Below are 27,402 nucleotides of genomic sequence, written 5' to 3'. Positions count from 1 at the left end.
ATAAATAAATGGTCAATTATCATCAGAGTAGGCAAAATTTGAAGATATTGTTATTAAATTTGATTCCCTTTCATAAATACATATATTTATTTATGAAGTATGCTTGTCTCCAAAATCTAACCATATTCTTATGGATAGACGTGAAAATTCTTTTTCTCGATGATTTTAATTATTAAATAGACTGTAAAAATATAGAATTCATAGAAAATGAAAAAACGTTTGTCATAAATATAACATTTATTAATGAATTCATGAATTACACCAAATCCAACGTTAATATTAGACAACAATACAATAAAGATATATTTGACTTTAATGAATCACAAATAAAAGATGATTCTCTCTCATTATACCTAAAGCACTAAAGCTTGACGGAAAAGTTACATTAACAACCAACGATATACATAGATAAAATTTTGACGGGTTTATAACATTTCTTTTGGCAAAGTGAGATTCAAACAAACACACTAAACCTAGATAACAATCATTAAAATATTGTGACTAGTGTAGGAATAATTAAAAACACATTTAGAATGTAGGAGCCTGTGAAAAAACACTACTAACAAATAGCATCTTTTAAATAAAAATAATATAACTTAAATAATTCCATGCTTATAGTAATAAATCTCTGACTTGGAGATTAATAAATTCGTCTTAGGCACCCAATAGGTTAATGAGATAATTACGTCTAAAATTCACATTTATAATTATTATAAAAGATAATAATTTTCTAACTGCACAATGGAGTTGTATATATATAAATTACAGTAATATAGATGTGGTAAGTATAATATATGTATATATTAATTTTAAAATTTAAATATACATACAAGAATGTAGAAGTGTAAATGAAAAATCATCACACATACACAAATATAATTCTGAAAATCTAATATAATTTGTATAAATGCAATGAACACAGATTTTGATGTACCAACATATTTATCACTACAACATAATATATTATTATTCATAAAGAAATAACTTTAAATGACTTTTAGATTAATAAAATATACATAGTATGATCAAGCATGTTATTAATAACGTTATGTTTTCAGTCATCATATAATAAATTGTATATCTTGACTATATCTATAAGTCACTCCTTTCCCTGTTTACAGGGAAGTTTATCCATCGACACATTCTAGTTGTTTTTTTAATAAGTAAAATACACATATATTTGTATCTCTTGCCAATAAACTCTATCTAATATTTTGGGTAGGAACATCTTAAACGAAGGTAGATATGCTCCTACCAGTGTATTTTAGTAGTGTTTTTTTAAATTCTATCCAGACATTTATACACCTTTTAAATTTGATCATATAATTACGAGTCTTTCTTTAGATAAAGAAAGGCTAGATTTACAATCTGCCTTTTTAACATTTAATGCTATATTATGTTTAATGAGAAAATTATGACAGAACAATATTCCATCATTTTAAAAATTAAATTAATTTTCAAGTCACAATTGAGGTGCAAAATTTTAATTAAAAAAAAATGTGGACAAAATTGAATAATTGAATCACATTTCTTAAGAATCTTCATATTGGAATGTTTACAATTTGATTTTGGGGGCTATCAATCCTTTCATCATATCGAACGTGTTTCCGTCCGGCATTAAAGTTATGGTTCCGGAAGGACCGGACGCTTCCAGATATCCGTTTTCGTCTATTCCCAAAATCTTACATGCAGTGCATTCTTTTTCATCTGTATTATCTTGAATTACAGACACTTCTTGATCGCTAAAATTTTATAAAATATTTTTAAAATATCCTCTTTATATGCACAAAATAAATTAATTTACCTGTGTAGCCAGTATTTATAATATAGCTCATAAAATTCACCAAAGTCACCAGTTTGTTCAATACTTTTATAAAAATACTCTAAATGGTTAAGTATATGCGCAATTAACTTTTCGCGCTCCAGTGGTGCTAATTGAGCATTTTGTTCCAATATGATATTATTTAAACAACGAGTTGGAATTTTATTATCCAAATTGATACCGATACCTAAAATAATAATTTTTTAAATTAGCATAATTTATATTACACAATTGATTCCAAAGTGACAAACCTATATTAAACACCATTAGATTTCCCATTATGCTGGTGTTGACTACGATTCCTCCTAATTTTACACTAGTACCAAAATATATATCGTTTGGCCATTTAATTCTGAAACATAAACACAAATTAAATATTGTTACTCTAACAAAATGTCTAGTCATTTTCAGTCAAAAGGCAGCAATTTTTACATACCTTATATCTATATTTTCATAACCGGTCATTTTACGGATGGCTAAAATGCAGGCAAGCGCAGCTAGGTGTTGGAACAGCGCAGGACGACTCGTGATCATATTATCTTTCACGTTTGCAATGACTTGCAGCGAGAACATAAGGCAACCGGGTGGACTCAACCAAATGGTGCCTCCACGACCGAAACCCTGCAATTATATATTTCAATTCTCAATTAAATTTTAAGACCATAATACAATCAAAGGGATAATAGTACTTTAGTTTGTCGATCAGCGACTATAACTAATCCGTGGGCTCGTGTCCGCTCGTTTATGATCGCTTGGGTGCTTGATAGGACATCGGAATATATTAATAACCGACCAAAATCCTTAGTAGCTAATTCCTGAAATCAGTTTATATTGTTTAGTTTTTCTTTTTAGTATGAAATATGCTTATATTATTAGTTTACCTGGAAATATAAGAGAGTTGAATAGTTGTCTGGACAGGCGTGAAGCAGAAGAGGTGTAATTGTTGATGAAGCAATCGGTGGAATGTTTTTTGGAAGAACCAAATGAAGACATCCAACAGCTACCGACTCAGCTGCTTCTTGTTTACGCTATTAATAATATATTTATATCCATACTTAAACGCACATAAATAGCATAATTTTAACATGCATGCGTATTATGTATTATAAATCTTTCCCTCAATTTATAAAAAAAATGGTATCTCTGAGTAAAAATTGCATTGCTTACGTTAATATTGATATCTGTATTGTTATTGATTGAAATAAATTTGTAAATGAATATAATATAAAATTATATACATATATTGTATTTTTATCATAACTTTTTATTTTATCAAAAAATAAATAGATATTTTTTATAGATATCACATTTAATAAAATAAAATATATGAAATAGTTACTCTAAAATAATTTTAATTTTATATTTTGACTTATCTGTACTCTCATTTCATGTAATTATGCATCTAATTTTACTGGACAAATCTAAAATAGAAAACAATTGCAGCTTCAAACACAAATAAAATCAATAACATCTGGTTTCCTATTAGTTGTTTTTTTATCATTAATTATGCAATTAAATTTATTTGCATATTTTAAAATAAGATAATAGAGATACAGAAATGACTGCATTTCTACAAATATTTTATGAACACAAGTAAATTATTTATTAAAGCAATTAATTGCAAGTTTTCAGAGAATCTAGAGCAGTGATGTTCAGTTTAGAGTTTAAGACTTTTATCTTAACACGTTAACTGCCATGGTGTGGCAAACAAGAATGACATTGCTTGTGTGCCAATGCCCGGAAAAGTTTGCTGACGAAAATAAAACTGTATGCGCCATCGGTTCTATAGTGAGATTTAACACCAAATGTACCTGACAGCATCTTCCAGTTGAATGCAAACCATAACAACCAGGGGAAAATATTTTAGTTTTAATTAATTGATATTTTTTTATATAATGCGTAATAATAAATAAATTTGGCTTGGCAATTAACGTATTAATTATAGTTATGTAAAAATTCTTTAACCCTTTGGTTGCCGAAATCCGATTAATCAACTTTTGCTATATTGACGATAATTTTCTGAACCAACATCAACATTAAAGAAAGTAATCTCAAAAGACTTGGTAATTAAAGGGTTAAAGAAATTTCAATTAGACTGTGCATTAAGAAATTTTACGATTATCTCATTATGATAGAGCAAGAAAGTTCCTTTGTTTTTTAAAGTAATACAATAATTACTATTATGTGCCTATCAATAAATTATAAACTTTATTTTCTAAAAAGACGATTAATTTTACTGATCTAATAATAATAATCTTACAAACCAAGCTGCTTTCCAATTCGCTTTGGTTCATTTTAAGCCCTGATAATGTATTGGTGTATTTATATAATATTACTTTTTTGCTTGATGTATTATTTTGAAAATACAAATATTTTATAGAAAAAATATGAATACGATAAAAAATATGACGGCTTAGGTCGAGAACGGAGGTGGAGCAAATTGTTGGCGCACAGCTAACTATGCGAAGCCTACAGGATGTTGAAGCTACGGGTCGCTAATGGACCATTGGGTAAGGGCTTATGCTCGACCATAAGGAGTGGGTGAGAACATCCAGTTTTTTATATATAGGTAATATTAAATAATGTATTACAAATCTTCCCCTCTCTAAAAATATTTTACACGTGTACTAAATTGAATTACTGCAACGTTGGTGGGCGTTAATGAAATTTTCCAATAAGAAATTTACAAAAGTTGTCAGTAAGTATAAAAAGGTTGACAACCCCTGATTTAGTGTATTAAATCATGAATACAAAAATTGAGATAATCGCATAGAATATACCGTAAAGGTAATATTTTGCTGAATTAAAGAAGTAAAATAAAAACATTGAGTATATATAATAGTAATCCTTCACCAACTGACACAATATTGAATATTTACAAATTTTGTGGGACAATGATTATTATTTATTTTAAAAATAAGACCATAAACATTAATTACAATATATATACAGATGGAAATGGACTACTATAAACGTATAAATATTATTTTAATTTAAAAGAATATCGATATTAACCAATATGCAAAAAATCACAAACGACAGTGTTAAAAAATTAATAAAAATATGTGCATTTATGATAATATTATAATAAAATGCGGGATAAAATATTTTAACAATATCGTATTTATAATATGTTAAGTAAAAAGTGATTAAAATTTATAGTAGTGTCATAATAAAAAATGTTAGTAAGCTACAAAATTGTGAATAAAAAGCACAAGTGGCAATTTGTTGTGTAAAATTAAAATATTGTTATGATTTATAAACATAAAAAATGCAATTGCCAATAATTTTAGAAAAATAATTTATTTACAAGATAAGAAAACTAATCACGTTAGAAAACAATAATATTAAATAACATTCACAAAATCTAACAATGATCAAAACTCTGATGATTGGGTTCAATTGTTGTAAAGTGTGTATTGATTGTATTTTTCTTATAAATTATTATTTACTTGGTTGATGATAACATTGACCTCATTCAGTGATAGATGCAACACCAAACAGCCGAACGAGTTAAAGAAAGTTTGATATATTGTACGATAAAAGCGATACAAATTAGAAATGCATATTATGTCAAACTTTGGCTCTTACCACGGTGTATCATCACGCGGGGTAATGCCCGGAAGGAAACCGGTGACCCCACCAAGCCCAATCACCATCCTTTTAACCATAACCACAATTCAACAAAACAAGTACAAATTATTAAATTAAAACTAACTGCATTTATCACATTATAAAAGCTACTAACAATTACATACAAGGAGTTTATACTTACCGATATAAATATAGTTATAAAAAATCTACATGCTATCTTTTCAATTTAGAATTAGGTTTTATAATTATTTAATAAATATTTTAACTAGCATGCACATAGTATTAATGTACGTGATTTTAAGAATCAAAATCAGATATGTTCATTTTTAATGATTTCTTTACTATCTATCAAGTTGACTCATAAGTCTTTGCGATTTTTTTTCTAACATTTGCAAAAATGTATACCTTTTTATAAATTAACGATTCTTTCAGTGTTTGTTAACAGTATAAATTATGCTATTTAGTAATGGGATAATTTTTGTTTCGATATTTTCAACCCTAAATCAACAATGGCAGTAAAGATAAAATAATCTTAGTTAAGCTATATTATGCTCTATGAGTTTCAACTTGGTCATAATGCGACAGTTGCAGTTAAAAACATTTGTAATCCAATGGGCAGGGATGCCATTAAAATTAGAAATTATCAAATGTTGTTCTAAAAATTTATTTCACTCTGGGAATTTTGACATTGAATATCTACGTAAGGGCTAGTAGTCCGTAAGGGTTGTTAGTGAGGATATTAGTGCTGCCATCAAAGCAGGTCCGAGATTAACAATTCATAAGCTAACACAAAAGCTAAACGTGTCGCCTACATCAGTTCACAAACATTTACAAAATTAGGAAAGGTGTTAATTTGCAGTATATGGTATATATAGTATCTAATAAATTGTCAGGAAAATATTGCGCAGGGAATCTTAATATGCAAATTATTAATGATTCTAGAACAGAAAGATTTATTTTAAAATCGTATTGTTAATTAAGATATAAAGTGGACTTTTTACTTAACACTCGATGTAAAATGCAGTGGTTGGATACCAATCAATTCCAACACCGAAAACAGGATTACACCTCAATAAAATAATGTTATCCAATTGGTGGGTTATGAAGGGCATAATTCATTATGAGTTATTGGATTATAAGCAGACAATTACGACAGGCACATAGTCTGCTCAAAAGCGACTCATGCCATACAAAAACTTTCCCTTATAAATTAAAGAAAAGTAATTTTACAACAAGATAGCGCTCGCCTTTATGAAGACGGTGGAAAAAAATAAATGGATTTTCTTGGGAACTCCTTTTTCACCCACCGTATTCTTCAGATATTGCTCCAAACGACTATCATCTATTTATATCCCTGCAACAGTGTTTAGGTGGAAAAATATATTTTACAAAAACAGATATAAAAACAACATAAAAAAATTACTGCTTTTAAAAATACATTATTTTTCGAATCAGATATAAAAAAATTGATTGACATGTGGAGAATAATTGTAAAAAAAGATTGAGAATATATAATTTAGGATGCCAATCAACCCTAATTCCAACACCGAAAACAGGATTACACCCCAATAAGACAATGTTATACAATTGATAGGATATAAAGGTAAAAGTATTACACATTTAAAAACGCAAAGACTTAACAAGAACCTGGTATATAGAAATTTATAGCAAATGAGCATCTTTCTGTAAAATTAGTTTTTTAAAGACAGACAAACCTAATCCATCAAGAATAATAATAAATAAAAATATTTATTAATGTTATTATGTTAATATTTAGCTTAAAATAAACAAATATTACATGTCTGATATTATACAGCAGCAAATGTATCATATTAAAAATATGAATACAGAACTAAATATTTTTTTTTATTATACTACATAGATTGGACATAATATTCAGGTAGGCAATGATAGTGTTTCATAATCGCTGAGATCAATATGAAGTGAGATTAAAGGTCATTCAGTTTTACCGTTCAACGTAGAAATCTTATTCGATATTTTACAGTAAAATTATATTAGGTTAAAAACATCTGTCTTAATATTCATATGATTCGACTGTAAAACACTGAGATAAAAAACTTGATCATTGACTTGACATGTAATAAAAATTTTAATTTATTTACTGCTTAGTTTAAACTAAAGTTTAAGTCGTTATTTACAATTCTCAAAATGTATACCTATTGAGTTTCCTCATGGTGCAATAACATAAATTAATAATTAATTATGCTAATTACAATCAACTAGTGTATATAATAATATCAACAATCAGCAACCTTTTTTATACAAACTGATCAATAAATAAAATAATGTCGACAATATCACTACCTAAGATAATAATATTTGTTATATAATCAAACCTCTATATAAGCATCCTCCCACATACCACTAGCTACCTCATCTCAATCCTCTGATTTAAACGTGTATTATATTGAATGGCTTTTATTAAAAAATCAGATGCACTTTAGGACCCCGAGAAAAATAGTCAAATCGGACATCTCACTCTATCCTTCTGATGTTAATGTATATTATATTGAATCAGTTTTAAAATTTTATTCAGGCTTCATGAAAATCATTTAAATTTTTCTCCAATACTAACCACATATTGTTTTGCAATATACTACATAGTTATTAATTCTCAAATATTATGAAGAGGCTGGAAAATATATTATTTTTTAATAAAAACTTGCTGATCATTGATGTGTAATGTAAGGTACAAAAATTAAAAAAAATAGTTTTAAAGTATCCTTTGTCATATAAGAAATTATTAACTATTGTACAGATAATATGTAAACAGTAATGTAATTATCGGGTTTCGTTACAGGTAATATGCTAGAATGCATTCAGAGGTCATGCTTTTTAATCCATTACACAAAGTGAAGAATAATATAGCTGATAAATATTAGTCTTACCTCATAAGTTCCTAAAAAATAAGCCGGAGTATACATCGGCTCACTGGAGAGCAAAGACACAATGGGGGAAGGGGCTGTCGATAATCCGAGATTGCCTAAGATTTTTCTCAGCACTCCAAGACGAGCCTTCTCGGAAGACGCAGCCTCATCGCCGAGATATTCGCGAGAATCCAATTCTAAGTGAACCTGAAACATTGACAGCATGATAAAATATATTTTTAATCAATAAATATTATAAAATTATGAATTACTTGAGAGAATACAGCCATTCCTCCATTTTGATCATCAGTAGCTCTCAATAATGACGGAGTGTGCCAAGTTTGTTCAGCGGCTAATACTTCAACTGTCAAAACATGATTTCCATGGCCTTTATATTCAGTCGGGCTAAAAGAATTCATTATTATTTTTTTCACTCTGCTTGAAAAGTTTGTGAAATTAAATATACAGGTTGAAAAATATATAGTAGTAGTAAAAAATTAAAATACTAGAAAAATCTAATTCAAGCTCTTTATATCAATGTGTGACTTATAGCTCATAGCATCAATGAAACGGACACAGCAGCAATTTTTAAGAACATTATTAAAAATCAAACCTTTTCACATTAGTTTAGTAACACTCATTTCATACGGTATAGTGAAACTTTGAGTGAATAACCATGAGGTAACATTAATTTTTCACTTTCATTATAAATTTTGATTTATTACAAACTGTATATCATAACAAGATTGTCAAGACGTTTTGATAAACTCGCTTATAGTTTGTGTCATATATTATATATTTCAAATTATTCTGAAATGACAGCATTTACCAATGCCTCTTATAAAATGAAAGATTAATTCATTAGTATCTTACTGAGTGTTCGGTCCGGCTGAAAATTGACGTCTTGCTGGAGAAGCTTGATAGCAGAACACATGATGGAGCAATTTTACAGACTTCCAATTTTCATATGTGAAGCTGACGAGTTCACGTTCTCGCACCTTCAATTATATATATGTAAATAAGGATTTTATATCTTATATAGTATCTAATCAAATAGTATATCATTTACTTCAGCTGTTTGATAGAACGGTAATACTGAAATTAATAAGTCGGAGCATAAAGATAAGACTCTAGCACCGCCGAGTAGAGCTGATAATAGCGCAGCAGAAGATCTGGCCGTTAGAGCTCCACCAGCTACTAAAAGAGCAGTTCCGCTTGGACCGGCTTCTTCTAATTTGATTTCATCTCCAGTGCAATAAATAGCATATCTACAAATCATAATAGGAAATATACATAAGTGATAATTTAAACAGTATTTTAGTAATAAATACCTATCAGGATCTAAAACACTCTTCAAGGTCCGTAAAATATTCTCTTGTGTCACAGCGCTTTCGGAATAAATTAAAATATTAGGAGGTTTTACTGTCGGTAAAGAAGGACAGGATGCTCCAAGTTTTCTTGATTTCTTATCGTTAGTCAATTGACCGTCTAGCTTAGATTGAGTATTTTTATTTAAATTGAGTTTTGCGTTGGGCTTAGAATGGTTTTTATCATTTGTTTTGTTATTCAAGTCTAGTTTCAAATCAGACTTTCTAGAATTAATCTTATGAGAATGTGAGTTGTGCTTTTCGCTTTTATCTACTTGTACTTCGACAGTTCCGTTTTCTTTTTCATGAATTATTATTTCTTTACTGTGACTACTTTCCAATTGAGTGACACACTTATCGTTTATTTGAGTAACGATCAAATTTTCGTCTTCCGATGATTCAGTCTGTTCTATTTTTTCTACTTTTTCAACATAATTATTTTTGGATACTTTCGGTTCTACAATTATATTAGTAGTTTTATCTTCGGTTGGAACGTCATTACTAATATTTTGTAACATGGATATATATTTGAAACAATGTCGAGGGGATCCTTTGATGTTGCCATGCGAAAGAGATTTACACTCGGCTTCGTTTAATTTTATCGGAGAACCCTCGAATTTAACACCTGAAAGTATTGATTTGATTAGTATCTCTGTAATTATAGAATAAAAAAATTGCCATAAAGATAACAAAAGGCGATTTATATGTACAAGTTTATTCGGATTTTAGCTATAATATAGTTAAATAAAATAGTAAAATATTATACTCATTATTCGCGTGACTGGTGTTTCATAATTTAGAAATGTCGCTGCGAGTACAGTAAGATTTGTAATATCACCATTAAGTGCTAATGATAAGTTAGTATCTTTCGCTTTCCAAGCTACTAGCTTCCATATATTACTCTCCTAAAATATGGAACAAAATTATTATACATTGATATAAAATGTATTAAATATTGGTACTACTTCTCCATATGCAGGTAAAATGTTAATTTGCTCAGTATCTTCATTTCCTAATTCACATTCGATCAAAACATCTATGTACTCCTTTTGTATCTCAACATTTGAAGATGTAGACGGTTTACTTTTTTCCAATTCTTGACAAAGGCTCGATTGAACATCAGGCAAGAATGCGATGCGAATCGGATTTGGCGGAGGAGCCTTCCACGTTGAAAGGCAAACGTATTGCAACGGTTTTAGCGAACAACCGTACTTGGTATTTTTAGCAAATAATAATTCTGAGATATACGCTTTATTCGGTTCCACGCAATGCGACGAACAAGCGCTAATAAAATCTGTAAAACGAAGTCTTCGTAATACACAATATGAATTTAATATAATAAAATAAAGTATAACGTTATCACACCTTCGGCGACTTCGGATATTTTATAAAAAGCAATACACGAACTAGAGGATATGTGCTGTAACAGCTTTGTGCGTATCGTTTGGAGTTGCCACATTTTGAGATACGAAAATATTATATAGAAAAAGCTGAGAAACATGGCTTAGCTTTTTTTATTCGGAAGTTATATTTGAAATATCTAATTCATCGTTTAGGCTCTGTGTTATGCATCGCTTATTAATTACGTAACTTTACAACCTGTATCGTTCATAATTCTTATCAATAAATCGATTTATCAAGTTTATGTCGTCCCTTTACGATTTTCTGAGTAAAATAAACGTCAATTGATGTGTAATAAGAATTTAAAATGTATTTTAAGTTGTTATATGAGTGCTACGATAGGTTTTGCAAGCAAATATTTGCATGATTGCACACGGACGGCTGTATAGGATTAGGAACCAGTCAAGAGACACGACCTACTGACATTACGCTCAGTGCTGCCAGTATCAAATTTTTTCAACTGTCATACAATTAATCGATACATTTTAATTATATTTTTTTTAATAAAGTACTTTCACAACCATTCAAACTATTTTTATTCATTTTCGTAATAAATTGATTTACTTATTCACATATTTATATAAATATTCCAACAATTTCATAAAATACTTATTTCATTTAATGGTATCAAATTCATAATTAGACATAATTAGTTTACAATTATTATTTAAATAATTTTCTAAACAAAATAAAAAGCTCCTGAAAGTAATTCATATTACTATAGGGTCTGCTAAATGATAAAAAAAACTAGGGCCTTGAATGATCTTAATATTGTTAATGCAATATCTGTCGAATACGTTCTCAAAATCATTACGAGACCAACAAATAATAAATCGTTCGGTAGTGACGAAATAACGTAAGAGCTTAACTTTTCCAATGCATTCGTGAGATTTTAAAAACGCATGAAGATACGAAGTATTGTCTGAGGACCTAAGAATAAAGAAGTGATATGTTTCGCACATAATGGGCGATAGAGAAAAATAGTTATAGAGAACATATTAGTGTGAAATTTTAAATTCAACAGTAGAACAGATATTGTCAATTGGGATTACAAAGTATTATAAAACGTTTTAATGTCTAAGTGACTTTTTTAAAAAATAGCTTTGTTAAATTGTAACTTTTGATTAATGTGTTAATTTAAACAAATAATATTTTATTAAAACATATACAAAGTCACGAAATAAAGACGAAAGCCGTGCATTCGCATGTATTTTCAAAAATGCGTATGTAAACGCCTTATTGACTTTTATTATTGTCTGCGATATTTAGTGGAAATAATAATATAAATCAAACCAACCTAAAGCTACAAATAAGTGAGTTAACTTTTTTGCTGTCGTATTGGATTGGTATAGAAAAACTATAATAACTCATCAAAAAATATTTGATAAAAATGTTAAATTCATCACTGTATAAGTGTCTTGTAAAATGATAATAATATTTGATGTTATGGTATAAAAAATATCGATAATGAAAATTTTATAAGATGGTCATTTTACGTCACGTTACGACCAATCGGTTCGGATACTGTTTGCGAGAGAGCGGGTGCGGGATCGCTAAGGCGCGATGCTAAACCCGAAAAAGGATGGAGGTCCCAACGTCGAGTTTTTCCAGTCGACGGAGACGATGGCGCACTTTGACGCCATCCGTCTTTGGCTGCAGAAGAACTGCAAAAAGGTACGCCGACGTACGAATCTGACGCCGACGCGACGCCGCCGGCGCAATCGCTGCAAAACGCATAATTACCTCTTTTCATCTATAGCAAACCCTTTCCGAATATATTCGTAGATGAATTCGATCGTTCGATTCGTTCTACTTAGCCAGCTTAGATCATATTTTAAGTATACTTGTCAGTTGACTCGCTCCACTAACACTGTCAAGACCGCCATGTTTGTATTGGTTTCGTATATATACGCGTGTGTGTGTGTGTTACTATACTATTTTAATGTCATAAAAAAGCCAAATATGTGGTGATTCGTTACTTTTGTGATTTTCAATAATTGTTTATATTTTTTTTGATTATGCCGACGATTTCATTAGTGTTTCGGAGACAAAAAGTATTTTTATATTGAATGGCACATTCTCAAAGCTGGAAAGGTTAACCCCTTATTTGAATGCTAATAATCAATTTATACTTTTTATTATTTCGTGTATATATCCTTACTAAAACACCATTATTTTATCCATATAATTAAAATGTTAATAATTGTTTATTTGTTTTAGTATGTTCAAACAGAACCACCTACTAAAGAGAGCCTGTGTCAGCTCGTGATCCAGTTAATCCAGTATCAAGAGGCAAAACTTGGAAAAAATGCTAGTGAACCGCCTTTCACAAGGCTGCCGGTAAGTAATCATTTGTAAAAAAAAAATACTGTTACTTTCTCAATGACTTATTTTGCTTAAAAATGAATAATGTATACAAAATTTGGTTTAATTAGAGTCCTAAAGTGAACATTTAAGTTTCCTATGTTCTACTGTAAATAATCACGCTTGTTTAAAGTGTCAAATGTTAGTTTGGAACAACACATTTACAAAATGGATTGCTTAACTGCTGCTTAATTCGTTTAAATTGTTCGATTGTTCTACATAAATAATAATTCTATATGAACTGTGTAACGTAATTTAAAGAAAGATTATGGTAAATTTTATCATCATACTGAGCAAACAATTCGCAGCCTAGTGAAAAAAATTTAGGAGACTGGAAGTGTTCGAGATAGGGTAAGGCATCATCGTGGCGCCTGATCCGAGAATATTGCTGCTATAAGTGAAAGTGTAGCCGAAGACCCGGAATGGTCGATTCATCGGGATTCGCAGCTTTTGGGCTTTTCTTATGGCTCCCTTTTGCGCAGTTTGCATCTGGGTTTACACCTACATCCATATAAAATTAAAATAAACCAGGAACTGAAGCCAGTGAAGAATTTACAGATTGGGTGTTAGAGCAGCAGGAAGGAAAAAACTAAAGCGTTTTGTGCTGCCATATATGAATCAATGTTTATACTTTAAGAAAAAAAATATTTCAATGCACAATTATTTTTATTGCCTCTGCTGACTTCCATGTGAGGGATCATCAAAGAGCTCTTTGTTTAAACAGGAGATGCTAGTATAATTTGATCGTAAATTAATCTTAATTTTACAAAGCTATAAAAATAAAAATTGTAACCCATGGAAGACTGAAATATATATTTAACATATGTACCAATACAATTCAGAGCATTTGATAAATTTCGTTTTTTTTTTATTCATATCTGTTGCGCAAAGTTTTCGCGAAACTGCCTGTTTTTGCACATCATGCGGCTATAAAAAGGTTCCATCGGTCAAGTGCTAACAGTCAATGCTAAGTGTAATAGGCGCATGATAACCGATTATTTTTGGCATGAAATTGAAGATATTGATGTGTGAAACATGTGGTTGCAACAAGACGGCGCAAATTACCACATATTGAGTGCAGCGTTGGATGGTTTGCTTGAATAGTTCCCATGTCGCATTATTTACGTTTTGTTGACGTCAACTGGCCGCCAAGATCATGTGATTTAACGCTGTTGAATTTTTTTTGTTGTGTACACCGACAAACCCGAAACGATAGAGCATCTAAAAACCAACTTCCACCAAATTATAGCTGAGATATTATCATAATGAAATACTTACATCAAACGTTCGATTAATAATAAAAAAATACGAAGATGTCCTTAAATATTTTATTTTAAAAGTTCCAAAACCGACGTTGGTTCACGTTTATATATTTGAACAATGTCAATTAATTTTTCTACTTTAAAAACATGTGGACGTCTTCATCATGGTTCATATTCAAGATTAACATTTCTATAACTAGCAGTTCCTTCTCGAACAATCAAATTGCATTTTCTTGTGGCTTTTACTCGATTGTGCATTAAGTTGAATTAGCATATAAAAATATTCTTAAATATTTTAATGACATATATTGCACAATTTTATTTATTAAAAAACAACATCTGTCACAGATTTTCGATCGGGATCTATTTTAGATTTAATAATAATCGGCCACTTCATGTTTAAGAAACACACTAAAAGCATTATTGGGATTGTTGAAAATTCGATGGCATAGCATTTGTATTAAAACCTAGACTTCTATTGAATCTAATGATTTAGATTTAAAACTAAATGACAACAGATAAATAAAGTATTAAAAATATAAAGTATTTTATATATTTTTGATAATAGTCTACATATACATATGTTAAATAGTAATTGGTCATAAATTTATGATTGTGAACGACTATAGTATATTTTTTTAAATCATTATGTATTTTATCCGCTAATAAAAACAATCTATACTCGTTATATAACATTTAAGTTGTTAGTCTTTAAAAATATACGTATTTCATTTTAATTATTATATAATTAATATTATTTAATCAACACTTCGGTATCTGAAATTCATTGGCGGGATAACCTCTTGCGCCCGTTTTCGCCAATTGATACAATTGTCCGCCTGGAACTCCTCCCCGTGACGATGTCGTAATGTATAAAATATCCAAACGGGGACCACCCCAAGCAACGGACGTGACTTGCGGAACGTTTGGTATGTTGTACACTTTCAACAACCGGCCGAGATGAGGTTGTATTTCCATAATCTAAACATAAAAATAAAATATCACAGAAAGTCACTGTCTGTTATATCGGTGCAATTTTACCGCTGATCCACCAAAGAGCGCTATCCATAAGTTGTCGTCTGCGTCGATGGTCATCCCGTCCGGCACACCTGTCACATTGTGTCCATCTAATTTGAATATCGTTCTTCTATTACCTGAAATTTTATTTATGTATTTTATTACGTATTAGATGATATGCTAACTGATGTCCAATCACAAATTAAGTAGTTTAAGTAATTACTCTAAGGGTTAAAATAGAAGACACTACAGTTGATAATAGAAAGAAAAATAGAAAGCAAGTACTGGATCGGAAGGAAAAACCAGTCTAGTTGATTGATACATATAATTTAAATAAACTCACATAATGTTCCGTTCTGAGGGTCAAAGTCAAAAGCGTCGATATTTCTCGTCGGTGAATCTATATAGTACATGATGTAACCGTCAGCCGACCAAGCTATTCCATTTGAGACTGTTATGTTGCTTTCTTGTAATATAGCTGCGATTTTTTTGTCGTTGCATCCTATTTTGTACAGTGCTCCTTTGTTCGGATCTACTATATTATTTTCTTCATGACCTATGGTTCCTGTAAGTTGAAATATAATTGACTACAATTTTATATAATTTTCACTAGCATTCATTTCACATTGAGTCGATTTCTGTAACATTGATGTGGTTTATTCATCATTACGGTGAATTAAGTATTAATCCCTTTATGAGATTTATAGATACCATCAAGAAAATCGCCAGTACGCAATGGACACCTAAAGGTGCCATGAACCTTTGATCCTTGTAATATGGTTATTTTTATAATTTAAGACTGAAATCATTTTAATTTATTGAACTATAATATTTAAAGAATTTATGGCATGTAGATGCCCATCACATATTAGCAATAAAAAGTTAAAGCTGTTTGAAGCGAAAAGGCAAATCGCTAGGAATCAATATCTTGAGATTAAACACATTCTCATTTGGTTTCATTCAACACCTTCACAGCCAACCATGTTTCATTGACCAATTTCGGTGGATCTGAATTCCTCAGTCGTATAATGGGGTTTCTAAATAAATATAAGGGTTAATTTGTGTTGTAGTAAACCACTCAGATCTGGGGATTTAAGTAATAGCATTCTTTTTCCACTATCTTGTTAATTGAGTAAAATAAACATGCTACGATGTGCATATCTTGAATCGAATTATTTTTATCAGCTTGTACAGTAGTTGGCGAAAGTATTGTTTATTTCATAACCATGTAGATCTCTATGTGCAAATATTTAAATTATGCTCTGAAATAATATCAAAGAAAAATAATAACATTAGAAAGCTCGATTTTGAAGCACGTGAGTACATACCCACATAAGATTATTTAAAAATTTATGTTGATTTATAAATTTGCTTCAGAACAATTCCTGTTAAATTTTCAAATTGCTGAAATGGGTCCATTAATGAGTTTTTAGTATGCTAGAAACTTTTTAGGAAATATCAAAGTGATTATATATTAAAAACTGTTGGGTTATTGGTATAAGTTACCAGAATATTGGTAATTTGAGTATTGTTGCACACTATTTTCATAAAGAAAAACATTTGGTGCGCAAATTAACTACATATAAATTTTTACTGGTATTATTATGGGGAAAGATGTGTTGAAACACAAGTCAAGAAATATCATAATGTGAAAAGATTAAGTTCAAATTAATGAGACATTACTTGTTCAATTGTGAGTCTTGTAATATCTTGAAAGTTAACGATTAATATCAGACATTTATTTTTGTAAAATTGTATCTGAGCTTTGCAATCAATTATATTGTAATAAGGATCGATTACTCCAGATTAGGTTTTCCTAGACGTTTATAATATGGTTTAGTTAAATACATTTTCCTAAAAAAACATATAATTAAGAAAAAATGTGAAACAACTTATTTGTAATTCATTCATCAACAACCAGTATAAATTACAAAGTATAAACATCTAACAACATCATAATAAAAATAATATAACTTCTTTGTAATATTATCCATCAACATGTTAGGTTGTGAAATTGATTATTATTTTCATTAAATAAAAAATATTTTCTAGAATAGACTTACCTATCCACAGTCTGCCTTTGTTGTCAACTTTTCCATCATTTAAGCGTGCTCCTTTTGAAATTGGAGCAAACGAAGCAATATCGCTCAATATGGGTTTACTCTCATTACGACCATTCCACGTCAGTAACTTCAACTTGTCGCCGACTCCGACAGCGAAATTGCATTTTTCATTTTTGATCGGCACGATAACAGTTACATCATCTTCTTCTGTAGAATATATAATGTATATTAAAAGTGTGATTGTGTTTTCTTAATGGAAGGAACATTACCTATGTGACACGTAGTGATGTTGCCAGATTCCGGATGCAACTTCCATATGTCCCGTTTTGTTATATCTACCCAATATAAAGATTGCTCTTCAGTGCTCCAATGAGGCCCTTCGCCATGTTCGATTGGATTAGTTATCTATATTTTAATAATACTGACGTTAATATCACAATTTATATAAAGCACTATAATTATTATGTATCTTAATCAGTGTAAACGTTTTACGTCGTCGATATCTTTTTAAGTTGCAGTCGCATAATGACGACAGTGTGTTTGAAATTATTTATTGCGAATGTGTTATGTGTATGCAAATTATTGCAATCGCTCAAGTCAGTTTGAAATGTTAATGTAAACTTGTGATGCGCTTTGTGAATGATGTTTTCAAATGTAATGTGAAGCAGTTGAGTGTCATTGTGATGAAGGAGATTATGCATAAAATAAAAACCGAGTAAAGCAATTTTGTGTTTAATAGCAATGAATGGCATGTCTTCAACCATACAATAAATGATTGCTGTAATTATAATAAAAGCTATTTTTTTTTAGATAAGATACAAAATCATGGTAAAATTAATATTATATTCTCATCCTTATTTTTTAATTGTTCTCGATTTTGATACTAAATGTGTAAAATCTGTGGAGTCGAATTGAATATGAAATTCCCTAAAGGACGAAAGCAGCTCTCGTAAATCTATATAACTGTAGAATATGTTACGTATTGAAATTTGTTATAATCACATAAATACAGTAGACCCCCAATAACTCGGTAAATTGGGAACGTGCTATTTGGGTGTGTGTAATTGTGAGACTAAAAAATACTCATACAATTTTTTGCAATACGTACGTATGAATCAGGAGGGTGTGGTGAGATATCCTCCTTTTGGCTCGCTCACGCATAAAGTAATGGGCACCCAAATAGCACACCCCCCAATTTACCGTGTTATTGGGGGGTCTGCTATACATCGTCAGACACTATACCATATATGAAATAATTGTGTTTGTTAGTTTGTGTGGAATCATAACCGGTGATATAAAAAAAAAAAACTAACTGACAATAAACCATGTAAAGATGTTAAATTAACAACTGGTATACCTTAACAATAAAGTTATAATATAAAAAAGTATATTATATTTACATTTTTATATTATATTTACGCATTTGCTTTGCTGAAATTTGTTTTAATGGTGTCTGGGCCAGAAAATTAAAAGTTTTATGTGATAAATGAGAATAGTATCCATACAAAAATTACTAATAAGTAAGTAACTAGGTACTTAAAATTGATCAAAGCCAACCAGAACGCAATAAAATTATAATTATGGCTCAGCTCAAATAAAAAATATTTTTTCTATTTTTTTATTATTAAATTTATTGATGCGCAGCTCAATAATAACAAGTTTCCGAATATAATTTTAAATCTGCTCTTTGATCAAATATATTTATATACCCCCCCCCCCCCACTCTTTTTTTGTATAATTATATTTTTTTCGTTACTCGGTCAAATATGTAAAAATATATTTGAAAACTGATTAACGAATACTGCCATAAGTGTATGAAAATGTAATTTAGAAATAAAAAGCTCTTGATATTAATTCAAGTGATTAATTTTTAAAATATTTTTGTCTTGTTCTTTAATTACAGTATAGGTATTTAAATTTGAGGTTGTGCAATGGTAAAAAGTTGGAGACCACTGATGTACATATGATTAAACTGGTTTGTTTTTAAATTTAAAATAAATGCAACATAAATAATCGCAAAATTAGTAGGATTTTTTTACGATAGTGACTTAATTTATAGAATAAAATGAGAATAATCGCCAAACGGTTAAATAATATCAATGTCCAAAATTACAATATAAACAAGTTATGCCCCATATGTCTCTCAATGCAGGGTCATTTACTATCTTGCTATGTGTAGGTATTACTTTTTCAACTTGTCAGATTGTTATGTAGAATTGTAGAAATCCGAAATGTATTAATGTTCAGTGGCGGCGGTAGTTATTTTTTTATTGGCCACTTATTGCTTTGATACACAATAAGTTGTTTTTAGAGTTAATATTCAGAAAAAATACCGATTGAAGTTCTTGACCCGCGATTGCACAGACGCAGAACAACAAAATCAGCGTCGGTGACATGTCGAAGCTCCAGGTGTACTAATTGACTCGCCGATTGATATACATTCACCTGAGATAGTCGGCCCAGAGATTCTTAAACTTGCCGATACATAAAAACACGCATATTTGACCTTTTATTGCGGCGCTGTACTCATGCAGGAATTTCGATAATTATTACATCGTCAAATCTGTTAATGGCAACCTTTTACCATAAAATAACTATTATTATTTAAAAATCCACATTTATGGTTCCATAAAATTTGCGTTGCGCAACCTAACGGGTTTGCCTTTATTTGTATATAAATCTTTTAATGTGTATGTGTGTATGTTGAAAAGGTTGCGAACATCTGTAGTATAGTTTTAGTAGTAAGGCTAATAATTATTATTTTTCATTTTTAAAATGCTTGTTATTTGATATTAGAATATTTAGTAAGTTTATCGACACGCAGATTACGAAAGCGTTTCTCAAACTGTGTGAATTTCACAAACATTTTTTTAAACTATATTGTCAGTTAGGTAATCTTTTCGTTAATGTATCTTTGAAGTTAGTAATGAAATTAAATTGCTGGCTTCTCAACCAATATAAAATCTTTAAATTATAATATCTGACCTCACACTTTGATGTTCGCTCTTTTGGCCGCTGCATCAGTGCCTTTGGCAATTATCCCAATGCTATGGCTCTTGTAGGCCATTGTTTTATTTTTATATAAATACATATTTATCTATAAACTTTTTTTATATTATTCGTTTATTAATCCATGAAAAATTAATTATTTTATCACGCAAAAAAAAAAAATCGCGCATCGAAAAATTTTACGATTTTAAATTTAAAAAAATAGGCGATATATTTGACTACATATCGATTTTAAGGCTTACATAGAACTACCTTTTTACAGGAGTAAACCAGCCACACGTTATTTTAATGAAAACATTGATGAAATACGAAAAATATGGTGGTTTATTTTATACGCAAGTAAAATTAATATTATAATTTGCACACAGCTGCTTGTCTCTCAAGGTGTTCTTCAATCTCGAGGTGGTAGTAGAATACCTTATAGATACCTACCATGATTAATTTGAATGTTCGCTTTTTAGTGAATGCCTCTAAAAATATTAAGATTGACATTAAAAATAGGTATAATGGATGTTTCGTTTCCTATAAGGTGCCTCTATATATTCAACGAATTTATTTCTCTATATTACATCCTTGCCTTCTCTAAGTAAATATTTAGCGAATCATGTTTGTGTAAAGCCATATTATCTTAGTGTAAAATTCGTGAATATATCCTGTCATTGGTTATATTATACATTTTTGAAAGAATTAATTTTGACTTTTATATATATTTTTAATTTACTCACCAAGGTCTTGAAAGGCGATAAAAATAATAGTGACGAACTCAAATGAATGATTCGAGTTAATTGACTATGTGTTGAAAGATAAAATTAATTAAGGGGTAGTTAAACGCATGGGTTTATTCAGTCATTAAGTGGTGGGATTAATGGAGACCTCTTTTTCGTGTTGAGTTTGCCATGAAATAATAAAAAAATTACACTTCATTGATTTGGCATATATTCTAACCACCTGATATGTACTCGCCTTCGACTAAAACCTATTAGACCTGGCTTATTTATGATCAGATTAGAATTTAGGAAAAAATGTTAATTTTTAGCTGTCATTTTTTTCTATTGATTTTTACAATAATTTAATACAAGTGATCAATTGTGCATATCAAAATTATAATTTTAATGTTTGGGTGGGGTGGCAATTAATATGTTTAATAAGAGTGGCATTATAAAATTTTGGAAAATTATATACATAAAATCAATCATTATAGCTATTATCATTTTTAATATTCATAAATAAAAACATTTTTTATTAATAATTTTTATTTTGTTTCAGATGAAATGCTTCTTAGATTTCAAGCCGGGAGGCGCACTTTGTCAGATTCTGTCCACCATGTTCCGCTATAAAGCGGAACAGAGGTGGCGCAAGTTCGATTTCCAGGTTGGTAAGGTATGCATCCCTGTGTGTTGGCGTTTCACCACCACCGCAATCACTACTACCACCGTCACAGCCTCGCCAGGCCGTTCACAAGCTTATAACAGCATCGGTATAATATTGACTTTGCTGGAAAATACCTTTCCAAGACAATAAGAACTAACAATAATATTTTTGATTCATTCAAAGCGGCAAAGTTGATATTTTACTATGTTAAATACTGCAAACGTAAAACGGCGATATTAAAGAATGTCGCTGTTTTGGTTTGCGCTTTTAATATCCCATTGTGTGTTTTTATAACTTACTTTATTATTAATCTACACGTTTGTTTGCTTTGTGAGTAAGTAACATATTTAATAATTTGTGTTTGTGAACCTAACATATGTGAGATACGTAAATAATCTTAAGGAAAGCACTCGTGTTTTGTGTTCACTGGACAACAGCAGCATGTCATCTGCACCTTATCAGTAATAATCAACCATTTGTGTCCTAATTAATGTTGGGAAGAAAATTTACTAAAATAATATGATTTATATGAATGATATATTTATGATTGTAGAATATATCCGATTAACGAGTTAATTTATGTTTCTAAATTAGAATCCGTCTCGTAAAGACTTGAATATACAGCTCATGATGGAAGTTGAGAGTAGTCTCTTGGAGGGTGAATTCATGAAATTACCGAGCGTATATGTAAGACCTGACGTGGATAGGGCGACTGCTACACGTATCCGTGAAATTATCGTAACCCATCAAGGGGAAATTTGTGGTAATATATATATATATATTTTTAAATTATAATACCGGTTAGAGTGAAGTTGATTTAAATCTTATATAATCGTAGAAGAAGAAGATGAGGCAACACACGTCATATATCCACCTGCCGACCCTCTCGAAGAAGAATTTGCACGTCCTGTGATTCGCCGTGGTCGTCAAGTGTTATTGCATTGGTATTATTTACCCGACAGTCACGATTCTTGGGTGGCTTTGGATTTACCTGTAAGTTCTTCAGGCTTTATATATTTTAAAATATGTATTAAATATATATTTTTTATATTATAGATTGATGCACCGGAAAGTCCGGCACTCGATTTGCAAAATCAACGCACTGAACCGTGGCGCATATCGGCGACTTGGGCCATTGATGTACATTCGTATAACGAGTGGATGAACGAAGAAGATTACGAGGTGGATTTGAACGGGAAGAAAAGAATTCATAAATTAAGATTATCTGTAGAAGATCTTATGCAGGGAGGCAATCCAGAGGCGAGCGTTAAAACGAAGAAGACGAAACGGAAGCGCTCTCCGTCGCCTCCGCCTGCTAAAAATAAACGGAAAAGGTATGTATCTTTATAATTATCTTAATGCTTAATTCTGTATAATATTTATCAACAATTTATTAGTCGCGCTGGGAGAGCTAGTAAAGTCGATGGAGGTGGTGCTGAAAGTGAAGATGCCGCTTCTAGAGAAGGCACAGAAGAAACGGTACAAGATCCGACACCGCCTTCGCCGGCTGCAGTAGCACCGGCTCCGACTCCAGCTTCTCCTGCACCTCCGCCGCCTCCGCCTCCAGCTGCTGTATCCCCGCCACCACAACCAGACGCTCACGGTGAAGACTCACAAGGCAAAGCGAGTGACACTAATACTCAAGTAATGACCTTATAATATACAAAATATAATGCGTTAACAATGAGATATACTTTAATAAATATTTTTCAGGATTTTATTACAAAGGAGGATATGGAGGATAATGTCACTGAACAGACTCATCATATTATTGTTCCGTCTTATTCGGCGTGGTTCGATTACAACTCAATTCACACAATAGAAAAAAGAGCACTTCCAGAATTCTTTAACGGAAAGAATAAATCTAAGACTCCAGAAATTTATCTTGCTTATAGGTAGGTTTTTGTTTATATCTACTTATCTACTTATTGTAATATTAATTTTAATGTTTGTGCACTTTTAGAAATTTCATGATTGATACGTATAGATTGAACCCTAACGAATATTTGACGAGCACTGCTTGCCGACGCAATTTAGCCGGAGATGTATGTGCAATTATGCGAGTGCACGCATTTTTGGAACAATGGGGTCTCTTAAACTATCAGGTATTATACGATAATATAAATTTAATTTCTGATGTAAAAATATTCTAAAATATTATTCATGTAATAGATCGATGCTGATATGCGACCGACTGCTATGGGTCCTCCTCCGACGTCTCACTTCCACGTCCTCTCCGACACGCCGTCTGGTCTTCAACCGTTGAATCCTCTGAAGAATGTGCAACCATCAGCAGCTAAGCTTATAGCTATAGGCGACAAGGTTCCGTCCATTGACAGTCCTTTGACGCGGCTTGACGGTGATTCTATGATACCGATCAAACAAGAACTCGGTATCGATATCAACGGACAGTTTGGTCTTAAAATCGATCAATACGGAAGGAGTGCTCGTACTGCTATGGCCAATAGAGGTGGCGCTCGAGTGTGGACTGAACAAGAAACACTACTGCTTCTCGAAGCACTCGAGCTTTACAGAGACGACTGGAATCGAGTTTGCCAGCATGTTGGCTCTCGTACGCAGGACGAGTGCATTTTGCATTTCTTGCGTTTGCCCATCGAAGATCCGTATTTGGATTGCGACGCAGCCGGAGGAGTGCTCGGACCATTAGCTTATCAACCGGTCGCGTTCAGCAAACAAGGAAATCCAGTAATGAGTGCAGTCGCTTTCCTCGCTTCCGTTGTCGATCCTCGGGTAGCGGCAACAGCAGCGCAAGCGGCCATGGATGAATTTGCTAATATAAAGGTAAATAATTTATAATATTCTCCAAAGTACTAGATGTGAGTTTCGACTTATTTTAAAGGACGAAGTACCTGCAGCCATGTTAGACATGCACTTGCGCGCTGCTACTCAATCGGGTCCGGCTGCTGCTCTAGCAGCTAGCGGTATAGCAGGAACAGATCCAGGTGATTATATAAGACTTGATTATAATAAATTACTTTTTTGAGAGATTTGTATAAATACTGTTAAATTTAGGTGGTGAGAAAAAAGAAAATGCCGAAACAACGCCAAGAAGCGGCGAGCCGATGGAAGTAGAAAATGCGACTCCGGCGACTGATACACCTAAACCTTCTGAATCACCTGCCGCCGAAAGCGAAGAAGTCAAACCTGAACCTACGCCTCCAGTAGATGGTATGTTTTAATTTTATTTTTTTATGATTTTAATGAGAGTTGCGTTAAAATGTATTTTTTTAGAAGCTAAAGTACAAGCGGCGGCCGCCGCGGCTCTTGCCGCTGCTGCGGTGAAAGCTAAACATTTGGCCGCAGTCGAAGAGCGCAAAATTAAATCGTTAGTAGCTCTTCTGGTGGAAACTCAGATGAAGAAACTCGAAATTAAGTTGAGGCATTTCGAAGAACTGGAAACGACGATGGAAAGAGAAAGAGAAGGTAATTATTTTATTTAAATTTTTATGTCTTTAGAATGATATGCAAATCTGTTGTGTGAAGGCAAATACATATTTTGAAATTTTGTACTGATGTGAAGAAATGATGTTGATGGCATCAAGCATTTTTAATATCTATATACTTTTTGATATAACATCACAATAAAAATATGTGATGTTGCAGTTTTAGCAAATAACGAAAAAAAAATTAGATTTTTAAGGAGAAAACTCGTTGACATTTATTTAATGAAAATTTTCATGGTAAAAGGGTTGTCTATGTACATATATCAGATGTAGCTGCCACCCATAAAATATTGGATTGGTCTTGCTTTCCTAGTTACTGAAACGAAGAGAAATTTTGAGTTGTATCTATCTCGAAATTAATAAGTTGATTTTAAATTTCTGACTGCATTCAATGTTTTCCTGTCTAGACAATAAATTATTATTTATTAATCACTCGTTGAATTTGAGGATCTAATTCACCATGATATGATTGAAAATATAGAACTTTTCTTTTCTGCGATCATTAGTTTAAATGAGTTAGCTGCATTGCACTTTATTTCCTTACTGTGGACTGTTTTTTACATTACCAATAATTAGTACATTGCCATTATGTCAGTAAAGTTGGATCAAAGCTATATATGCAATAAGTTGTTTTAAATCAAAAATCATTATGAGACATTTCCGTTAGTTACTTTTGTAGGTCGATTTATTCTAACTTATTCGGATGAAATGTGATAGGGTTCTTAATTCAGATTTAGTATAACCTTCCTATCATTAGTTTTTATTGATTCGGTTAGAAATTGCCGAAAATTATTTATCAACTATTTTGCTAATATAAATTGGTGATTTACAATTAACAATTTATTATTAAATATATGTACGTATAATTTATGTGCTTGATTTATTTTTAAGTACACTGATTTGGCTCAGCTAATTTTATAAACTTGATCTAAAATGTTAATAGGTTTGGAATATCAGCGGCAGCAACTTATAACAGAAAGACAACAATTCCACTTGGAGCAATTAAAAGCGGCAGAATTCAGGGCGCGGCATCAAGCTCAACAACGGCTAGCTGATCCAACGGTGCCTCCTTCCGGACCTCCGTCAGGGCCACCCCCGCCGGAACCGCAACCGGCCGCTTAACTAGTTTCTTCAAATTCCGTTATATAAACTTCAATATGTTTATTTTATTTATGTGAGAGTTATCAATTGACTAAATCAAATACCGGTTTTTGATGTAACTATTAAATTTTGCGTTTGTGTAGGTATATTATATAATATATATATTTTTTAGATCTATTGTGTACTAATAATTGATTTTCTGATCTATAAAATAATTAAAGTATTATAAGTCCATATGAAATGCAAAGTGATGTATTGGTTGATTATATTGTTTATTTTTTTGCAACAGGGCGAAGATAATCTGATTTTTGTTATAAAAGTTAATGAATTACTTACATACGAATCAGATTATATTGTCTTGTTATTAGCGAAAAAATTGTTGCACAATGTTAATTATACAAACTGAATTTGTTCATTCGATCTTTTTTATTATTTTTTTTATATAGCATAATCAGTGAATGTATGTTCATTATCACAAATGTTGAGTTTTTCATAACTTAGTAGTAAGTGTATTCCGTTTAAAATGTAAATAAGCCAATTTTATTATAGTATTTTATTTGTTGAAATGATGTTTTGATACAAAAAATCTTTGTGATATTGTACCATGTTTTATAAAAAATACATTATTTCAACAATCGTGATTATTATAGATTTTTAAATTGTATCCTGTATTCCATAT

At 31.1% G+C, this 27,402-nt stretch overlaps 3 protein-coding genes and 1 long non-coding RNA gene across 6 annotated transcripts; 1 reads left to right on the top strand and 3 right to left on the bottom strand.

Moving 5' to 3' along the window:
• Positions 1–218: 218 nt before the first annotated feature.
• On the bottom strand, positions 219–11,537 carry Hcs (holocarboxylase synthetase-like protein). 2 transcript variants are annotated; one of them, XM_088192408.1, is made up of 14 exons: positions 11,037–11,537; positions 10,637–10,965; positions 10,438–10,576; positions 9,636–10,296; positions 9,374–9,572; positions 9,178–9,302; positions 8,577–8,709; positions 8,326–8,511; positions 2,704–2,850; positions 2,512–2,637; positions 2,259–2,443; positions 2,074–2,174; positions 1,805–2,009; positions 219–1,742 (listed from the first exon to the last, which is right to left on the bottom strand). In XM_088192408.1, the coding sequence occupies exons 1-14, from the start codon at positions 11,170–11,172 to the stop codon at positions 1,556–1,558; spliced, it is 2,859 nt and encodes a 952-aa protein (XP_088048534.1). In that variant the 5' UTR covers positions 11,173–11,537; the 3' UTR covers positions 219–1,555. The 2 variants fall into 2 exon arrangements, with proteins under 2 accessions (XP_088048534.1, XP_088048535.1); XM_088192409.1 differs by lacking the exons at positions 219–1,742; positions 1,805–2,009; positions 2,074–2,174; ... (1 more) ...; positions 2,512–2,637; positions 2,704–2,850 and adding an exon at positions 6,660–6,770.
• A 1,045-nt stretch (positions 11,538–12,582) lies between these two features.
• mor (SWI/SNF- related protein mor) lies at positions 12,583–27,364 on the top strand. 2 transcript variants are annotated; one of them, XM_088191682.1, is made up of 14 exons: positions 12,583–12,746; positions 13,293–13,412; positions 22,054–22,158; positions 22,753–22,921; positions 22,997–23,151; positions 23,215–23,492; positions 23,556–23,802; positions 23,872–24,053; positions 24,122–24,263; positions 24,331–24,960; positions 25,019–25,121; positions 25,192–25,347; positions 25,411–25,602; positions 26,566–27,364. In XM_088191682.1, exons 1-14 carry the CDS (start codon positions 12,636–12,638, stop codon positions 26,742–26,744), a joined length of 2,769 nt encoding a protein of 922 aa, XP_088047808.1. In that variant the 5' UTR covers positions 12,583–12,635; the 3' UTR covers positions 26,745–27,364. The 2 variants fall into 2 exon arrangements, with proteins under 2 accessions (XP_088047808.1, XP_088047807.1); XM_088191681.1 differs by having other exon boundaries at positions 22,054–22,167.
• LOC148232015 (regucalcin-like) lies at positions 14,751–20,233 on the bottom strand. The gene is made up of 6 exons (XM_088191683.1): positions 20,112–20,233; positions 18,048–18,183; positions 17,779–17,985; positions 16,059–16,280; positions 15,740–15,852; positions 14,751–15,679 (listed from the first exon to the last, which is right to left on the bottom strand). The coding sequence occupies exons 1-6, from the start codon at positions 20,172–20,174 to the stop codon at positions 15,461–15,463; spliced, it is 960 nt and encodes a 319-aa protein (XP_088047809.1). The 5' UTR covers positions 20,175–20,233; the 3' UTR covers positions 14,751–15,460.
• LOC148232014 (uncharacterized) lies at positions 24,778–25,806 on the bottom strand. Its single transcript, XR_015810599.1, has 2 exons — positions 25,690–25,806; positions 24,778–25,649 (listed from the first exon to the last, which is right to left on the bottom strand). It is a non-coding gene; the product is annotated as an uncharacterized LOC148232014 (long non-coding RNA).
• Positions 27,365–27,402: the final 38 nt, after the last annotated feature.

The sequence above is a fragment of the Plectrocnemia conspersa genome, unplaced genomic scaffold (assembly GCF_051122295.1).
Source record: "Plectrocnemia conspersa isolate PC_06_02 unplaced genomic scaffold, ASM5112229v1 ptg000009l, whole genome shotgun sequence".
Classification (NCBI taxonomy): Eukaryota; Metazoa; Arthropoda; class Insecta; order Trichoptera; family Polycentropodidae; genus Plectrocnemia; species Plectrocnemia conspersa.
Note: the sequence above shows the minus strand (reverse complement) of the source record. Positions and strands in the feature narration are given on the sequence as shown.